Here is a 19,205-nt window from a genome sequence, read left to right as displayed (position 1 = left end):
CGATACAGGTAACACTTTTGTACTAAATTTTTTCAAGGGAATATCCTCAAAATAATATTTATTGGAGGGTTGGTGCTCGAAAAGTGAGCTTGAAACTATGTAATAATTAAATATTAATTATAACCGATTATAATCCCACCCTGGGAGTCTTGTTACTGAATTTAACCTAAATTCAAAGTGTTGGATTATACTTGTTGGTATGGTATAATACATATTCATAGACTTGTTATTGTATAATTATTTATCAAATTACCAAATCATATTCTTCTATTGTAGATCCATCTCTACTTCCAGATTGTGCTCTTGACCTTTCACCTTTGCTCTTTCCTGAAAGCTCGCCCTCGCTTGCATTTGATTTGGTTCTTGTAACGGACACAGTTGGCGTAGGTGTTGGTTTGGGGTCAACATCTTTTTTTCTAAAGAACATAAAAAGTTTGATATAATTTTAATATTAGTTCATAATAGTCTACGGCACCATAGGAATAGTAGGGTCTTCCATTTTCTCATGAGCATAACATTTACAGTGTAAGGGGACAACATTTTTAGGCCCAACACCTTTTGTACTAGAAGTTGATAAGGTTCAGCTACTAATTACAAGTTCAAGAGTTTATTGAAGGTTAAAAATGGGGAAAACTCCCACTATTTGCCCCAATCAATAATGACAAAGGATTAACTGTGGCAATGTCAACATTATCAACAATTATTTACTTTTGTGTTAGACATTAAACAAAAAAAAAGTCTGCTTTTGCAAATGTGACAAAAATGATAAACAAAGTCGTCCAAAGTCTGTAATTAGCCGTGGATAATGAGCTTCACACATGAGAAAAACATGTACTTTATCAATTTCCGATGTGTAAAAATGTTCAGTTTTAAAAATGATTAAAACATTTCCTCAGTATGAGGATTAAATAAAACTTGATCAGCATCAATGACATATAAACTTCAAAATCACCTTTTCCATGAGTTAGTACAGTAGTAGAGAATTACAATTATATAACATCTGTGTAGCTTTATTATTATTACGTCTTGTTACATTATTTTCAAGTTTTTACCTCTCTCTCTCTGTCTTTAAGGTAATTCCCAAATAAATCATAAAATCAAAATGGTATTGGGTATTAGCATTCCTGGTCTTAACTAGCCATCCATCCAAAAAAATACTAAATTTCTATCTAGTTGTAGAATGGTCCAAAGACATTCAACTTTAGATCACAGAAGATGCGTATGTATAAACTTACCCAGGTAAAATGCGTCCCGTATCCATGATACACATAATTTCAAATAAACTCAAAACAATCAAGGCGAATTCACATTACATGTATACTGTGTATGTATACTGTAGGTTTAACCAGATCATATGAATCCAGTGTACCCATACACAAACAAGTAAAACATAGAACTAACAACTCAAGGCGGTAATGGTTGAATACCATAATGTGTTCCCTATTGCAATCCAGATATTACAGAATGGTTTAAAAACCTATATCCAGCAGTTCATATAAGCGTTGAAGATACACAAAAGAATAAACTATTAATTGTATGTAGATAGATGCTTCCATGTGTTACCATCGTGCCACCATGACACCATTGTCTATGCAAGGATACAATGAATATGTGTACACAGTGTGTTTATAATGTTGTCTGTAGCATCAATGATATACATCAGAATGCAAACACCTATTAGAACATGACACCTTCCTATATTTGAATGTTTCCTGTTTCAGCTTCTAAAGTTGTATTTTATTGCTACATTTTCCTTTTTAATTGTTATCTAGCATAGAGTAATTGGATATTATGAATTAAGGCATCTTTCATTTTTTTTTTGTAAGTACATTTTTTTTCAATCATTACTAAGGTCCTCAAATATCCATAAAAAACAACTTCAGCTGCTAATTTATTTTCAGTTTAGTTAATGGTGATCATGGTTCATTCAATAATTTTAGTCAAAATATTATGGGCCTAGTGAATCCCAGTATGTTGTTTATTTATTTATTCACCATATTTCACCATCCAGACAAAAACAAAAATATACAATAAAAAACTCCAATAAAACTGGCGAAATAAATAATTTTTTACACCCAAGTAATATTCAAATGCATCTTTGTGCAAACACTCACCAATCAGTGATAGGAATTGCAAAAAACTACACTGATTGCATGTGACCTGTGACACACTTGGCCTAGTGATGTGAAATAAAAAATAAGATGATTTACACATCCTATATAAACTATAAATAAACCAGTCATACAAACTAGGGCTACTTTCGTCACATTAGTCATTATACCTTGCTTGACTTGGTATTCAATTAAGATTTTTCTGAGAGTGAATCACAATGGGAATTGAATCACGTCAGGCTTGAAATCGCTCTCAGTCTCGACTAGCAGCTCACCCCAAATAGGTACCCAAGGTTTACCACATGGGTTGCTACAGCGTTTTCTCTTGCATCATTGCGTCTTCTATTGACCTACAATGCATTGATCATATGGAGTGTTTTACCATCTCTCTCCACTAGAATGGACGGGCACTCCATCTCCATTACTACGAAAGTTGGATTGGCCACCGACCAAGACAAAGAATGATTTTAAGATTGCCCCACGGGTCTTGTCGTTTAGGCCTTAGATCATCAATGGACATGTATGCCTTTTATTTCCCTATCACTAAATAAGTTTTTGGGGACGGTGCGTTTTCTATCCATGGTCTTAAACTATGGAATAGCATTCCCTTGGAAATTCATCAAGCACTCCTAGTGTTTTTGTGTTTAAACACCTCAAAATTCATTTGTTTCCTAAAGTAAGCACATTAATATATTTTGAATGTTGTTTATTTTGTTAACTATTCTGTACAGTGCTTTAATCATCTTTGGAAAGACGCTTAAAAAATAACAAATAATAATAATACAGTAATTTAATATAGAACAGGTTTGGTTCAAACCAGAATTAAATTAAGAGTTTACTCGAGGAAAAGAAAACATCACAGGGAATTTATTCAAAAGGGAGGGCGTTTATTTGAGAGGGCGTTTATTTGAGAGGGCGTTTATTCTAAGCCCGAACACAAAGTACTGTGTTTAATGTAAATTCACAAATTTAGACACTATATTGTAACAAACACTTAGTGACATCAAACTAGACATCAATGAAAATAAATGTCAATATATGAACTGATCGATATTTTTTATGACACTTTTAATTTTATGTCAATACACAATGTACTAAAATTCTAAAAAACATGCAAAGACACGATTACGTTGAGTGATGAGCATATCAAAAGATAACAAATTATAGCTTATTAGCTTACTGTACATTAAAATATGTTGCATTATAATTTTTTTTCTTCAAATATGTTATTGTTATTTATGTACCGAACTTTAGAATGTCTACTACAAGAGGTTGGGAATCAATATTGTGACATTTAGGATGCCAGCATCATTTCTTATACATGCAACAGATGTAATCTTCCTTAAAAGCTTTTTCATAATACTGTTTTATTATGTGCTAACAAAAACACATGAACAAATTGTAACATAGTCATAACATAACGTCACAAAGGCACTGTTTTAAAAACATTTCTGTAGTACTTTGGGCTAGTCGATTGGGCATCCATGGGCTAGTGAAAACGTAGACTGTATTTTATATGTAATTTTTACTTTCTATGAACAAGAGATTTCGAAATAAAAGATTGAATGAATAAGTGTGTAGTTTTGATCAACAAATTGGTTGCGGTCATACAATCAGGTGATTTAAGTACAGTCGGTTATTGACAGTGAACAGTTTAATATACTTTAGGCTTACAATGCAATACTGTAGTTCCCAGTAAAATATATGACGTAATGCATGAATGTTTATATACAAGCAATGGCTCATCCAAACTATTGCGTGTGATTGTATATTGCGTGTATGTTGGTGAGAAGCAAGCCATATAATATTGACGTATTAAATGGTTAGTGCACTTTCTATAAAACTCACGATACAGTAACGCGATGACCTCAGGTAGTTAGTCAATATCCTGTTTATTTCTTTCTCTGTTCTAATCCTGTATGACCCTTTACACTAGTATTGCAATCAAAATTATGTAGGCCTACATTGTCATAGAAATCATTCCCGGAAATCATTACACAGTGGCGGATCCAGGATTTCCAAATCAGGAGCCCAAGTGCTTAGACTTTTTTCTGGTGGGGGTCCTTCTGGTGGTGAATTAGAGACAGTCCCTTTCTCTTTTCGAAAAGTCTCATCCGAAAGATGGTCACCTGTCATTCCAACCCACCAGTTGAAACACATGAAGAGTGAAGATGCCTTATGTGTCTTCTGCGTATTTCTAACATGGAATGACATAATGGGGTGGACGTTTTACCTTTTAAATCAAATGCTATGCTGCGATTTCAAAAATTAGTAAAAAATTGATTTGAAAATATGAGAACTTACAACCTAGTGCCAGACTTGATTTGTAGTAAGACTTTGTTAAATGCACTCGGGCGTTCTGGTGGGTCGTGAATATCTGGTGCGTAAGATACAGTGTCAACGACCTCGTTGACATTATTGTTTGAGTTCATGTCGGTCTGTTCCTTCCTCTTCAAAAACAGACCTCTAATTCCTGAAATTGGAGAAAAAAGACAGTAGGAAGGAATTAGGAGTGGAAACACACTTTGAATCCATTGTTTGATGATGAAGGTATTTCATCAATCTGTTTTTTTAATGCTTTGCCATCAAGTTGAAATAGAACTGAGTGACCATATCTTAACTACTACACATTCCAATTGAATCTTAGGTCCTACACAACAATCAGTAAAACTTTAGGCTTATCCTAAAAGTATTTTTTACAGTTTCTGTATTAATAATAATCATTTTTAAATGTTATTTCATTAAATGGTTAAAAGCAACCACTCTAAGGCCCAATTAATTTGGTAATTCACTGGCGAGGTAGCTTGGTGCCTCCCAAAGTACTGAAAGGGGCAAAATGTAAAGACGTAAAGTACAATAATTTATAACCCATGTGACAATGCAGGCCTCAATAGGGGCATGCAAGCAAAGGAACTTGAGACCAAAGGGGTAGAATAATGTAGAATTGTTTTAGGCCTAGTCTAGCAGATTAAATTGACCTATGGATAGGATTTTTGCCAAGTTGTCATGAGCTTTAGGCCTATTAAGCACTTTAGCTGCTGGTATCTAGTTTGAAAAGCACTTCAAATAAAGGTTGAGACCCTACAAACACTAAGCTACTGTACAGGTTTGTATATAAACACAGTGTTGAAAGGTACATGTCTGAAAATAGAAATGGATTATTACAAAACAACCAACTAATTTCAATACTTTACTTTCTGTACACCATCTTACTAATGCTAGAATGAATAATTACCATGGGACACTCTAGATGAGAGTTGCGGTGAGCGGGATCCATCTGGTGGGTGATGGAGATGCGATGATGGTTTCAGTGACAAATCCTCCGCACTCCTACTTCTACGCTTATCTGGTGGCAGTTCTACGCATGAAAACAAAATAAATCATTTGTTAATTCGTAATTTTTTTTTTTTGACAAATGCAAATTTGTTCATTGTTCATTGTTTGCTCCAAAACGTTCAGCGCATTGGGAGGCTTGCTTTATGTGCTATATAAGAATGAACTATTTTTACCGTTCTGCAGAAGTAAGGTTATACAGTAGGTAAATGTACACAAACAATTTGCATTTTGTATGAGGTAAATAACATATTGACATGCAATGATTATGGTTTGAATAAAAACAAAATATTTACATGCAAAATTTAAAAAAAAGCATCAACAGTTTTAAAGTTAATTGCAAACACAGTGTGTATTTAAATTTTTAATTTGAATACAAAAAATGGTAATTCTTAATGTTTGTAGTACAAAAGCCATGTAAAGTGACCTTTCTGACAGACAGGATTTACTGTAACCTACAGTACAGTATATCCTTGTAGAGTCCTGAATCATGTCAACCACCTATTATTTTTATTAGGAGCTGGAAAACCACTTATTGACTAAATATTTAATGATTTTAATAATTCAATTCCAGGACTATATCTTTCCTTATAGTATAGTACAGATCAACTCTTTGACAGTCTTGGTCTGTTTTTATAGAACACACTATATTAATTTATATATAGTGATTGTGTAGGCTGAGGTTGATCCTTTGAAACCTTTCAATTTAATACATTGAAACCATAATACTCTACTGTAGTTACTTATTTTCATATATGCATCCAACAGTGAGTAACTCACTAGTTTCAGGATGGATAAACTACCGTATATTTCGGTGTATAAGTCGCACTTTTGACACGCAAATTTGACCTCCAAATTAAGGGTGCGTCTTATACACCGAACATAAATGCCTCACCACACAGATTGTACATAGGCCTAGGCTATCGTCACCTCGTTTGCTAGGCCTGAGTAGGCTAGGCCTAGCTACAGTAACTAACTAACGTAACGGCAACCTGCTTCTGCCTAGTTTTCAAGTCATTTTAGCATGATGTTATACTAAATATGATGAAAAGATTTGTTCATTATGGCGCTCCGATAAAATTTCATTTGTAAACGTTTACGTCGTACGATTGGAATAGTATTTATTTATACAGTAGTTATACGCACGATCGCCGTACCCCAAGCGCAAGCCCTTCTTTTGGTGGCACATGGTGTGCGGTATTCGACTAGTATATTCTCCAGGTGATTATAGCATGGACCTTGCGTACACACTTCTCGGATACATAGATACTAATCGAATACGATTGTCCGTGAAAACGTGCGCCCTCTCGAAATGATCGAGCGAGGCTAGCCCACACACGTGCGTGTTACACACACGGTCATGCACTCGATGTTGCGGCGATATCATGAATAACAAGTTAGAAAGAACTTGTTGAGGCTGGGCGCGGCCGAGCCTAGGTAAGAAAAAACCTAAATAAAGGACGCCGTTGTAGATATAACAAAATATATTATCACAATAATATTGATTACAATTTAAAAAAACATTGTTTTGATGAAATATAAGGTGCGTCTTATACATCGACGATATAAAAAATACCGATATTTTACTCTCAGTTGGGGGTGCGTCTTATACACAGGTGCGACTTATACACCGAAATATACGGTATTTTATAATGTATCTAATCTGTAGCTTAGAAACTAAAGTCTCCTGAAGCTTATGGTAGGTACTGAAAGAGTTGTGAGTTACAAATCTGTCATGGCACTTGGTCAGGATTGAACCCTGAACCTTAGAAAGCAAGCATTAACCACCAAGCTACAGCTTCCACTACATCATCATGTCCATTATGGGCACATCACATTTTTTGTTCACATAAAGTTTGATAGTGTAGACAGCTTTAGAACTGTGATATTAACAAAACAATATAATTTAAACAAAAAATGGAATCAAAACCCCCATAAGTACAAAGTACACACAGTTTGTAGCAAATCAAGATTTATGAGTCACATTGGTAAAATCATAATGCTATTATTGCCATATCAACAAGATACATAATAGTACAGATTAAACATTTGTAATTATAAGCCAATCAAATACAAATTGATACTATAATAGACAGAATGAGTCACATTAGGCTGTACTGTATGTTGTTGGGTACGAACTGAACTCTTTGTATGCGCACAATTTGACTCACAATGCGTACATGGGTATTGATGGAATTCTTGCTAAATATAATTGCGAGGAAGGTGGTGTAGCTGTAACTTTTTAAATTATTAGGTGACATTATGGGCAACCATAAAATATACTGTGTTTATTTAGATTTTACTTTACTGTTTTATGATAATGGATAAAACTAGCTGGCCCAACAGGGCATTTTAGTAAACCATCTTTAGTTATTTTTTTGTCTGATATCCTCGAAAAGTTAATTATTATATTTGTACAATGTAATGTAAACATGAATCATTCTTTTATGACTTCTAGTAACTATAGAAATTCTTAATAATTCCTGTATATAGTAAAACAGTTATTTTAAAATTCATTCTTGGCTAAATCTCTGACAAATTACAAATAAAAATGTAGAGCATTTGCCAAACTGTACATCTGCTACTATTAATAATGATTATTATTCCTACATAATCTAATGATCAGAAATTAAGCATTTGTTTTTTTCATTCTATATAAATCTTTTATAGTTCGAAAAATGACATATAAAAAGAAATGAACTTTTGAACTTCCGAGGAATTGCCAACATAAAAATTGAACTTAGCCAGACTTAGCACTCAGAAATGTTTAACATGGAATGCTAATTTTATATGTTCTGAACTACAATTGACTTTATGTCTAAACCCCAGAGTACAATGTCTATTAACCCTTACACTGGATTTGCAAATAACAATCCTTTCAGCACTATTCCAGATGTTCACCTTTTCTACAGTTTCAACTACAGTTACTGAACATACAGTAGTATTCTATTATAATTTGAGGCTACTTTTGATACTGTATATTTAGCGACAATAAGGTCTATTGTACAGGTGCTGATTTCCAGGGTTACCATGTACTGTACGTACACTAGATATTATTTTGCACACGAGTGAATGTTGTACAGTGAACATACACATATTATCCGAGATAAAGCCTGTTTGGTAACAACCAGAACTATAGATGGTGGCGACCCTATGCCAATAAAAGGGGCTGGACTATTTAAAATTTAATTTAATACCAACTTTATTCAAATCAAACATAAATAGTACAATATAGTACAAAATATATGTGAAAAGGAGCCAAAAAGTGGTCATGTACAGTACACTCTAGGCAGAGCACAATTTAACACACATTTTGGTTAAAAACAAAAGAACTAAATGATGATAAAGATTTTGTGAACTGAGCTTAAAAAAACAAAAGATGTTGATACAATCTGGTTTTCTGTATTACCATGGTAATATTAACAACATGCTAAACTATTTTAGATAAGTATAAGTAATCAACTGTATAAAAATACAACAAAAACTTACCAAGAAATTTCATGTTTGTTGTCAGTAGTTTATAATAAATCCAAGAGAAAAAAAAACGTCAATGCAGATTTATTTCTAACAGTACAAGGAAAATATCCTCTGTTGTGTTAATCAACTTGCAACAACAAATAGTATTGTTCACTCCAGCCAATGATGTTAGCAGTATTTCAACATGAAACAAAAAGCAATTCTCTGAAACTAATAGTTTAATACATTTAAAATGTATACAGGAATGCAGGAACAAGCTTTCGGCATACAATTTGAGAGTTATATATTATTAGATGTAGTACATTGCCATTGCAGGTCTACAGCTATCTTCCCAATCTCACTGTGCTTATGGAACAGCTTTCCACGTTACAGTAGCGTATCGTTAAATTTAAGACCAGACTGAGTCTCTTAAACACCATTATTAAATATGTCTCACTGACATTTTCCAGATGACCCCAAACAAATGCAATCCTGAGTGTTTTTTCTAAACAAAGAATGATTCTCAACAGCAAAGGTTTGAATTTAAATAGAGAAATTGAAATTATCTTGCATAGTAATTACCTCATTAAAATTGAAAGAAGATAATTAGCAGACATGGTATGACAACAGTTGCACATTAATTGCGAGTTAAACTACAACTCAATGTCTCTATACAATCTCCACAGAGAAACAAATTCGTAAGAGAATTTACAGATGTGAGAATAAAATTCATAAACACACAATATTAAATGATATGAATATGGAATTCAGTACAGATGTTTCTATATGATTAAATGTACGGTATACTGTTTGCTTTTTCTCTAGAAAATGAAAATTTTTTTATTTAAAGAGATCCGATTTCAAACAGATAATCAATTTCCTTTGTGAAATTTACTAGTTGTTGTCACGATGTAAAAACCATAAAATTTAAATTAAACCATGTAATCTGATAACAAAATTTAATATCAGCTTAAAAAAATCTTTGTGGAAAATTGTCTGTCTTGTAAAATTAATAAAAGGTTGGAATCATTCAACAGCAAGCAAAACAATTTTCTATGACATTCACACAGTAGGAGATGTCAACGCACATCTATCTATAAATATAATATGCAATATCAATTAAAATGTTACTTACAACAGTGTCAACGTAAACACAATAGAGGTACTCCGCAGGAATAAATTCTGACTAATTGTCAAACCACAGCAAAATGTAACTCAGTGCTCTTCAATATGTTAGATTGCAAATAAAAAAAAATCCTATTGAAAATTAATATTCCTCTAGAAAAAAGGTCAGACTTGTATGTAGATTTTCAGATACACAAACCAAATTTTCAATTTCAAAAAACTCCTACAAAGTCTAAAATCTATTTGAAATACTACTACCATTGAAGGTACAATTTTTCAATAATATCAATCAGAACTTCCTAATGCTGACAAACGCTTTCGAAATGTTTAATTTTATAATTCAAATGTTCTACAAAACAGCAAAAATGTTCAAACTGTAGTTGAATTGAAGGTACTGTACAATCTCACAAACTTTGGAGTAATTAAAAAACAAATCCATTTTTGTATAATACTCTACTACTAGTAGTACTGCAGCTGTACTGTGTAAGGTGCAACAAAATAGTTTTTCAACTGTAGTCCTGTGAAAAAATGCTGACAACTTTCTGAAAAAATCAGGTCTTATCACTTCCTTCCTACAGTGATACTGTTAAAATGTTAAAAGTCCTACAAATTACTGTAATTGTACTGGCAATTTCCAAATATAGGAGATAACCTTGATGAAATAATTGTTAATCCTTCAACAAGTGTACAATAGTGCTAATAACAACAATAGGTACTCTGTCATTGTCTAGGCCAGGAATATTAGCGAACTTGTCTTATGACAGCAATCAGTCAAATGGCTTGGATGACGTCTTTACACACAATACTGTTTATAGCCTTGCTGTAAAAATATCATACAGGATGGTTCATAAACAGGAATATGAAAGAATATTGATTAGTTAAAAACAAACAATGAATACAAAATAAAACCATTGTAACCACAACTATCTCTGATCATTATCACTGATACTGTAATTGTAAACAATGGTGAAATGTCATGACGAAATCAATATTGCAGTCAAATATTGGGTCAAATTCAACAAAATCATAAATAGATAATTAATACAACTTGAACAATACTTTAAAAAATGTTTGTATAATTGGTATTTAAATCTAAAAAAATACAATAAAAAATTCCTTGTTTAATACTTTGGCCATAAATAGCGCAATCCATGTTCCAATTCAAGATGCTTATTTAAATAACATAAAAGAAAAAGAGATAGGTCACTCGAAAGTAAATTAATCTCTGATAATATTCCATTCCTTCTACAGTACATACATTTTATTCCTGTGTTTCAGTATACAGTGTAGTTCTTATGCGACAAAATGGTTTCACAATAAGCCGAATCACTCTCTAGAACCTAATACCGGCTACAGTATTATTATACAAACAATCTAATCCAGGTTTTGTAAAAATGTCAAAGAAAAAGGAAATATAAAATCCTTGATTTTATGACCCAAAAAGTTTTAAAAAAAATTAAATTGAAAGAAATATTAGTAAAGAACAAATAATAATAAAAGTGAAACTAAACAATAACTGCTATTGTGTATTATTAATAATAAAGGAAATCATGTTATTTTATATCCTTATGGACATTTTCACTATCAAAACTTTACTTTATTATTATTATACTGTAGTATTGCATGAATGTCATTGAATTTCACAATAAAAAAAAAACAACAACAATAAATTCCAATAGATTCCGGTCTACTGTATCTAAGAACCATTTCAGTAGAGCCGAGATTTTTAGCTGCATCTCAGAACGCCACTGAATGTTGAACATTTGACTAACATAATAATGATGTTATCATATAACCAACTTCCGACCAGATCATGAAGTGAGATTTAACTGTTTTTTTTTTACTAATAAAAATTAAGAGCCTGTATTGTGACCTGCTTTAAAAAAATGGATTGGAAGAAAACCGTTCTTTTGTGATTTTTTAAACGAAACAGGTCCTTAATTAGAGTAACATATGAGAGGATACACACTAGATAGTATCTAGTGCTCAATTTCATTCTTACTTTATGGTTTTATATATGTTTGCAAAGCAGAAAGATGAAATCATTCATTATACAGTCAACATCACGGTCTGGTCAAGTTCTACTACTCCTGAAGGAGTGACTGAATGTACAATTAAGCACTGACTATGGAACACAGATTCAGGTTGATGGCAACAACTAATTCTCTACTAATAATTTCTTTTAGAGTACTGTATGTTAGATAATAAAATTTTTTGCATTTACATCTGGATAATTACACAAGGAAATAGTAGGGGAGGTTTAACTAACAATATTATTATTTTTATGCCTCCTAGTATTTTAGGAAGTTGTTGATAATGTATGACTGCGCCGCAAATGTTTATTCAAATTTGTAAGCTTCCGTTTTGGTTTCTTTATGGTGTAAAATAAATACTGGTAGTGCATCTTCAAATAAAATGCACAATGATGGTAGTGACTTGACATACTGTAGGTGGTCATGTTTAAAACCAAAAGACAACTTTCTATAATGAAATCGTAAATTAGTTACAAATGGATGGTAATAAAGGTTTGGCAAGTAAACATCATGTTACAACAAATACCCAAATGAACAGTATTTCCTGTATTACCAGAATGTTATACGGTAATTCATTTTTAGTTTTATAGAGGGCGCTATGATATGATTATTGCTTTACCAGTTTAATGAATATTTTCCTGATAAAATAGACATAATTTTGGGAGGTGGGTGCTAATTACAGATATTGCCTGCTTTTAGGTGAAATATAAGATTTGATATCCCAGGGGAATTATATTTTTAAATCCATATTTTGCTACAGTAATATAACATATACATACAATGATATAATATAGCAAAACACTTTCAGGTGGCTCTAACTACCGTATTACCATGGAGGAAAAAATGTATTTATTTTTATTTTTTTCCTCCATGGTATTACAAAACACTCTCTAAATTGAAGTAAACAAGTGTCCATTTATGATTGATGTCATTTTTAGCACAGTGGGGTTCAACCTTGTAAAACAAAACAAACCTATAATTTAAAAATAATTTAAAACAACTTTTGAGCAAGACTTGAACCTGGGACACATAAAGCATACAGCATTACAGTACAGTACAACACACTGGCTATTAAAACAATTGTTCAAAACAGTTACTTTCCTTGTCTTTACAAAATAATGATTCATTATAATATAATAATTCATTAGCCAAATATAACCATTTAGCATTCACCATACAGGGAAAGGGTCATTCCATGTCAAATCACCCAATGGGTTAAACCCTACTTTCTTCAAATTTGCTCAAATTTGGTTTTTGGGTTATTTTTAGCTAAAAAACCTGAAATTTTTAATTTGAGCGCCCTACGATCAACGGTTCGCGCGCTACGCGCCGTCGTTTCTTCGCGATTTTGCGCAAAATCGACGCGGCGGGCTATACTTAAATGACCGTATCTCCGTAACGTGTGGACCGATTTTGTTGTGACGGGTATCTTTGGAAAGCTAATTGTTAAAGCTATCCAAATCTTCCATTTACTTTTGAGATAGAACTATTTAAAAGATGTATAACTTATTCTATTCCATTTGACCTAGGATTTGACCTTGTGGGACAAATTTTTTTTAGATGAAATTTTGTGAAAATTATCTCCTACATGATATTTACATAATATAAAAAAATTGGAGATATATTATTTTTTGTTTGCTTTCTAGCTCATTTCAAAGTTGGCTTACTTCAACAATTCTGGTATTTCTATACAGTGTAGATGTATTGTCGACATTATATCACTACGAAATTTACCTCTTAATACTATGGGTGTCACTGTCAGATTATTTAAGACTACTATAACAATGCTTTAAATATATTTTCATGCTCCATGCAAAATAATTATTACTTAGGTAAACATCTGTACACCATTTGACTACCCCATAATCTTGAATTCTTTTTGTTTGATGATATAAACTTTGAAAACATTGATTGTTCTTTGCTGTTCATCATTATTTTAAATTTTTGTTCATTGTATTTTGTTCACTTATTTCTTCACTCATAATTAGGCTATAATTACGTTATAAACGGCATGGACCGGGGTGACGATACGTAGGTTGGGGCAAGTAGGGTGCAGTCATTTCAAGTAAAAATACCACTTGCCCCGGTCCATGCTGTCTAGCTGCCATTTTATGCAATTTTAAAACATTACTACAATTTTAACATTTTTATAAAAAATGCAATATAACCGCATAAATTTATAGGGCTATAATTACGTTATAAAACGGCATGGACTGGGGTGACGATACATGGGTTGGGGCAAGTAGGGTCCAGTCATTGCATAAAAATACCACTTGCCCTGGTCCATGCCGTCTAGCTGCCATTTTATGCAATTTTAAAACATTACTACAATTTTACGTTTTTGTAAAAAATGCAATATAACCACATGATTTATAAGGCTATAATTACGTTATAAACGGCATGGACCGGGGTGACGATACATTGGTTATGGCAAGTAGTAGTAGTCAATGCATAAAATTACCACTCAACCAATGTATCGTCACCCCGGTTCATGCCGTTTTATAACATAATTATAGCCCTATAAATTTATGTGGTTATATTGCATTTTTTTATAAAAATGTTAAAATTGTAGTAATGTTTTAAAATTGCATAAAATGGCAGCTAGACGGCATGGACCGGGGCAAGTGGTATTTTTCTGAAATGAGTGGACCCTACTTGCCCTAACCCATGTATCATCACCCCGGTCCATGCCGTTTATAATGTAATTATAGCCCTATATATCATGGCATATTGCATTTTTTATTAAAAAAATTTAAATTGTAGTAACGTTTTAAAATTGCATAAAATGGCAGCTAGACGGCATGGACCAGGGCAAGTGGTATTTTTATGCAATAACTGGACCCTACTTGCCCCAACCCATGTATCGTCACCCCGGTCCATGCCGTTTTATAACGTAATTATAGCCCTATAAATTTATGCAGTTTTATTGCATTTTTTATAAAAATGTTAAAATTGTAGTAATGTTTTAAAATTGCATAAAATGGCAGCTAGACGGCATGGACCGGGGCAAGTGGTATTTTTACTTGAAATGACTGGACCCTACTTGCCCCAACCCACGTATCGTCACCCCGGTCCATGCCGTTTATAACGTAATAGCCTAATTATGAGTGAAGAAAAAAGTGAACAAAATACAATGAACAAAAATGTAAAAATAATGATGAACAGCAAAGAACAATCAATGTTTTCAAAGTTTATATCATCAAACAAAAAAAATTCAAGATTCAATTTGCTTGAAAGTGTGAAAAGAGTGCCATAAACTAATGGTACAGTACAGGACAGAATTATTGCAAAAATCCCAACGCATTCAACACGTTGTCGTTGCGTTGTGTTTGCGTTGCGTTGAACGGCTTTCAACGTTTAGTTGTTTATTCAACGAAAGTCATTATCAGCATGTCAAGTAAACAATTAGTTATTTCAACGCTAGCTGCTGCAGCACTAGACTGGCCGATTGCACGCCTGAACGATCAGTAACAACAACAGGCAAAATACCTATCGGCAGTCACTACCAGATATTTTAATATAAATAAAATATATATGAAGCTTAGATATATTTTTAAGTATTGAACGGACAGTTACCAAATAAAACACACAGTGATATTTCCCAGTGTTTAGTGAAGGAAAACATCGAATAATAAGGTCGATGCCAAGTCTAACAGTTAACACTGTACTGTAGGCCTTCCGGGGGAAAACACGATCTCACGTCGTAAAATCAAACAACGTGGAAATTACTGACATCAACACACGAGGCCGCCACCCTGGTTTCCTCAAGAAAAACACCACGTGTGTTATGACGTATTTAACGATCGTTAATGACGACGAAGTAATTAATTTTATTTAGGCCTACATTTTTTAGCTGTTCGAGATTCAAGAGATAAAGTTAAAATATTGTTTCTCTATTTTGGTTTTTATTTTATAATTGTCCCATTGTTTGTTGTAATGTAATTTGAAAGAACTAAAAAATTTGACGTGTCCGAAACCCATGAACCAATTTAAATCTTTATAAATCGAACAACATTACATTTTTAAGTACAAAAAGCGTTTTGAATACGTTAACAATAGAGCGTGTTGAATGTGTTGAACCCGTTGACCGTTCATTGACGACGTTAAACAATTGAATCCCATAGCGTTGAACGCGTTGAAAACGTTGCGCGTTTTGAAAAGCATAACACTGTAAACTGATTAAAATGTTGGCTGTTCGCTCGCATATTCTCGCAACTCCCATCCCATTCATACCGTTTCAGGAGGAGGCCAATATATTAAGAAACAAAACAATAGTATGTTAAAGAGAAAACGCCTAAACCTCGCCTGTAATAATAGATTGTCTTGCATCAGAATAAAGTGGTTCTTTATTCTGAATTGTTTGGTTATTCAAATATTTGTGGGTTACACCTTGGCGTGAATAATATGGTATGGCACAGGTTTTGATTTTAAAGAAAACGCCTAACATTGCCTATTGTCATCAAATTGGTCATTCCTATTTCTTGGTTATTATATTTAACGCTTTTCTCTGCATGGGTTACGTTAGGCATCACAATAATTAATTTATAATATAATACATGATAATGATATATTTATGGATAATAATAAAACTAAACGATTTTTTCCCTTTTAATTACGCGTTATTTCATAATGAATGAACTCTTCACCTTTCGATCAGTTCGTCCCTCACGTCACGAAAAGCATGCGTGAAAAAGACGACGAACGACCATGCTGGATCGTTATGTTTGTGGTGTATTGTTGCCTTCCATGGCGGCGGGTGTAGGCTACGTTGTTTTTACGCTGTTTTTATAAATCGAGAAAAATGTAGTACAGTACTGCGAAGTTTTTAGTTTGGAAATAATTAATTACGATGTGACCTAGCCTCCAAGATTCACCGCCGCCTTAACTTTGGTATTTAATACTCCAGTTAATATAGGCACACAGTAATTAAGGACATGACCACTACTTCTAACTGCGATGGCAGACGCGGCTCATATACACACGGGGCCTACTCGTTAGTAGTAGGCCTAGCCTAGTGTAATATATTAAGCTAGGTTTCCGCGGAAAAATACACATTATGTTTGTTTTCTTAAATATTTGTAATACTGTATTTTATACTATTACTACTACTACTAATACACACTGGCAATCTGTAAATACCATACGAATCCGATTGTTCGTTATTTCAACGCAAACTCAACGCAACACATTGTGTTGGTTGAATAAACAGTTCAACGAACTCAACACTTTCAACGCCAACGGACAACGCAGTTTCAACGCGTTGTCAACACTTTAACAATGCGTTGAATGCGTTCAAAATCTGCAATAATTCTGTCCGGTACTGTACATCCTTGGCTAACCAAATGGGGTAGTCAAATGGTGTACAGATGTTTACCTAAGTAATAATTATTTTTTATGGAGCATGAAAATATAATTAAAGCATTGTTATAGTCTTAAATAATCTGACAGTGACACCCATAGTATTAAGAGGTAAATTTGGTAGTGATAATGTCGACAATACATCTACACTGTATAGAAATACCAGAATTGTTGAAGTAAGCCAACTTTGAAATGAGCTAGAAAGCAAACAAAAAATAATATATCTCCAATTTTTTTATATTATGTAAATATCATGTAGGAGATAATTTTCACAAAATTTCATCTAAAAAAAATTTGTCCCACAAGGTCAAATCCTAGGTCAAATGGAATAGAATAAGTTATACATCTTTTAAATAGTTCTATCTCAAAAGTAAATAGAAGATTTGGATAGCTTTAACAATTAGGTTTCCAACGATACCTGTCACAACAAAATCGGTCCACACGTTACGGAGATACGGTCATTTAAGTATAGCCCGCCGCGTCGATTTTGCGCAAAATCGCAAAGAAACGACGGCGCGTAGCGCGCGAACCGTTGGTCGTATGGCGCTCAAATTAAAAATTTCAGGTTTTTTGGCTAAAAATAACCCAAAAACCAAATTTGAGCAAATTTGAAGAAAGTAGGGTTTAAAATGTCATTTTTTTTGGGTGATTTGGTATGGAATGACCCGAAAGCAAAAGCAAACAGTAGGGTGTGTTCTATCATGGACAATTAAAACCCAAGATATAATCATTTAAATCCAGTTGGTTGACAATATAAATGAAAGTGAAGTACTTGGCGAAATATTTCCACAGAGAAGGAGCAATAAAAAAACAGCCATAGGTAATTAAATGTTAAAAGAAAGGAAAACACCTTAATGTTATACTGTACAGCAGATCACATGATAATTTGCTTAATTTATTGATTACAATCTACATTTATTATTCATTGTTTACTAACTTTATTGTTTACTTACATTGCTAATTTGTGACAAATCCATCAACTTGTATGCCTCACACTAAAGTGCAATATTTACAGAACCAGTCATACTGTACGTTGTCCGAGCACACTAAGAAACAACTGTCTGCCAGGCTCCAGTTTTTTCTCTGGGCATTTTTTATTTGTTATAAAATCAATGATTGGAGCCTTGAGAACACTTAGAAGTAAATTATCAATCAATCAATCAATCAATATAATTGTTAATTGATTAGTTATTGTTAATTATACCCAACAGATAAACAGGTTGCTTACTGGAGGGGCTAATATTGATCACAGCTCATGTCAGGTCATCAATAATGTGTTAACTCTTTGAAGCTTCTTACTCACTTTCTGTAGCTGTTTTGTTTGTTTCTTTGAATCTACAAATAATCATACTGTAGCTTCAGGACGACCTAATTTATTCTTAGACAGAATTAGTAGTTTCCATTGGATTGTTGAATAGAAAGTGTACTAGGCCTATAATAAAAACATAACCAACTAATGATCTAAGTACTACTGTACAGTACATGCCCCTATTCTCTTCATTAATCTGTCTACGTGTATCTAATCTTAATAATATACAGTAGGCTAGTAAAATATACAGCTCTTGTACTTTTAATAGCATTTTAGATCTAATATGCAAACAATAAGCTACAAAACCATTAAAACATCATATTATCAATATAATAAACAGAAAAGAAAAAATAAAATAAAATACAAAAACTCAATCAAAGGTCAGACAGATGAATTCTAGGCGGCCACACAGTAGATGTTGTAATGTAGGCCTAATACTAGCAGGAAGAGAGTGGAATATTAAAAAGAAAAATTGACCAA

At 33.0% G+C, this 19,205-nt stretch overlaps 2 protein-coding genes across 7 annotated transcripts in view; one reads left to right on the top strand and one right to left on the bottom strand.

The window, feature by feature from the left end:
• Positions 1-19,205, bottom strand: part of LOC140054442 (transmembrane and coiled-coil domains protein 2-like) — a 42,211-nt gene that overhangs the window by 13,787 nt on the left and 9,219 nt on the right. For 3 of the 6 annotated variants that reach the window (XM_072099463.1, XM_072099471.1, XM_072099430.1), the window contains exons 2-4: positions 5,347-5,469; positions 4,416-4,584; positions 254-416 (exon numbers count right to left, since the gene is read on the bottom strand). In XM_072099463.1, the coding sequence (XP_071955564.1) occupies positions 254-416; positions 4,416-4,543 (291 nt within the window). In that variant the 5' untranslated portion in view covers positions 4,544-4,584; positions 5,347-5,469. Of the gene's footprint in view, positions 1-253; positions 417-4,415; positions 4,585-5,346; positions 5,470-8,933; positions 9,557-10,035; positions 10,208-19,205 lie in introns of those variants that run through there. The other 3 variants (XM_072099437.1, XM_072099445.1, XM_072099454.1) reach the window with 3 other exon arrangements.
• The window catches only part of LOC140054519 (ras-related GTP-binding protein C-like), an 86,348-nt gene continuing 78,967 nt past the window's right edge, over positions 11,825-19,205 (top strand). Inside the window, exon 1 of the mRNA XM_072099551.1 lies at positions 11,825-11,843. The gene's annotated coding sequence lies outside the window, so the exon portion shown is untranslated. The remainder of the gene's footprint in view (positions 11,844-19,205) is intronic.

This window comes from Antedon mediterranea, chromosome 1 (assembly GCF_964355755.1).
Source record: "Antedon mediterranea chromosome 1, ecAntMedi1.1, whole genome shotgun sequence".
NCBI lineage: Eukaryota > Metazoa > Echinodermata > Crinoidea > Comatulida > Antedonidae > Antedon > Antedon mediterranea.
This window is presented reverse-complemented; position numbering and strand designations above follow the sequence as displayed.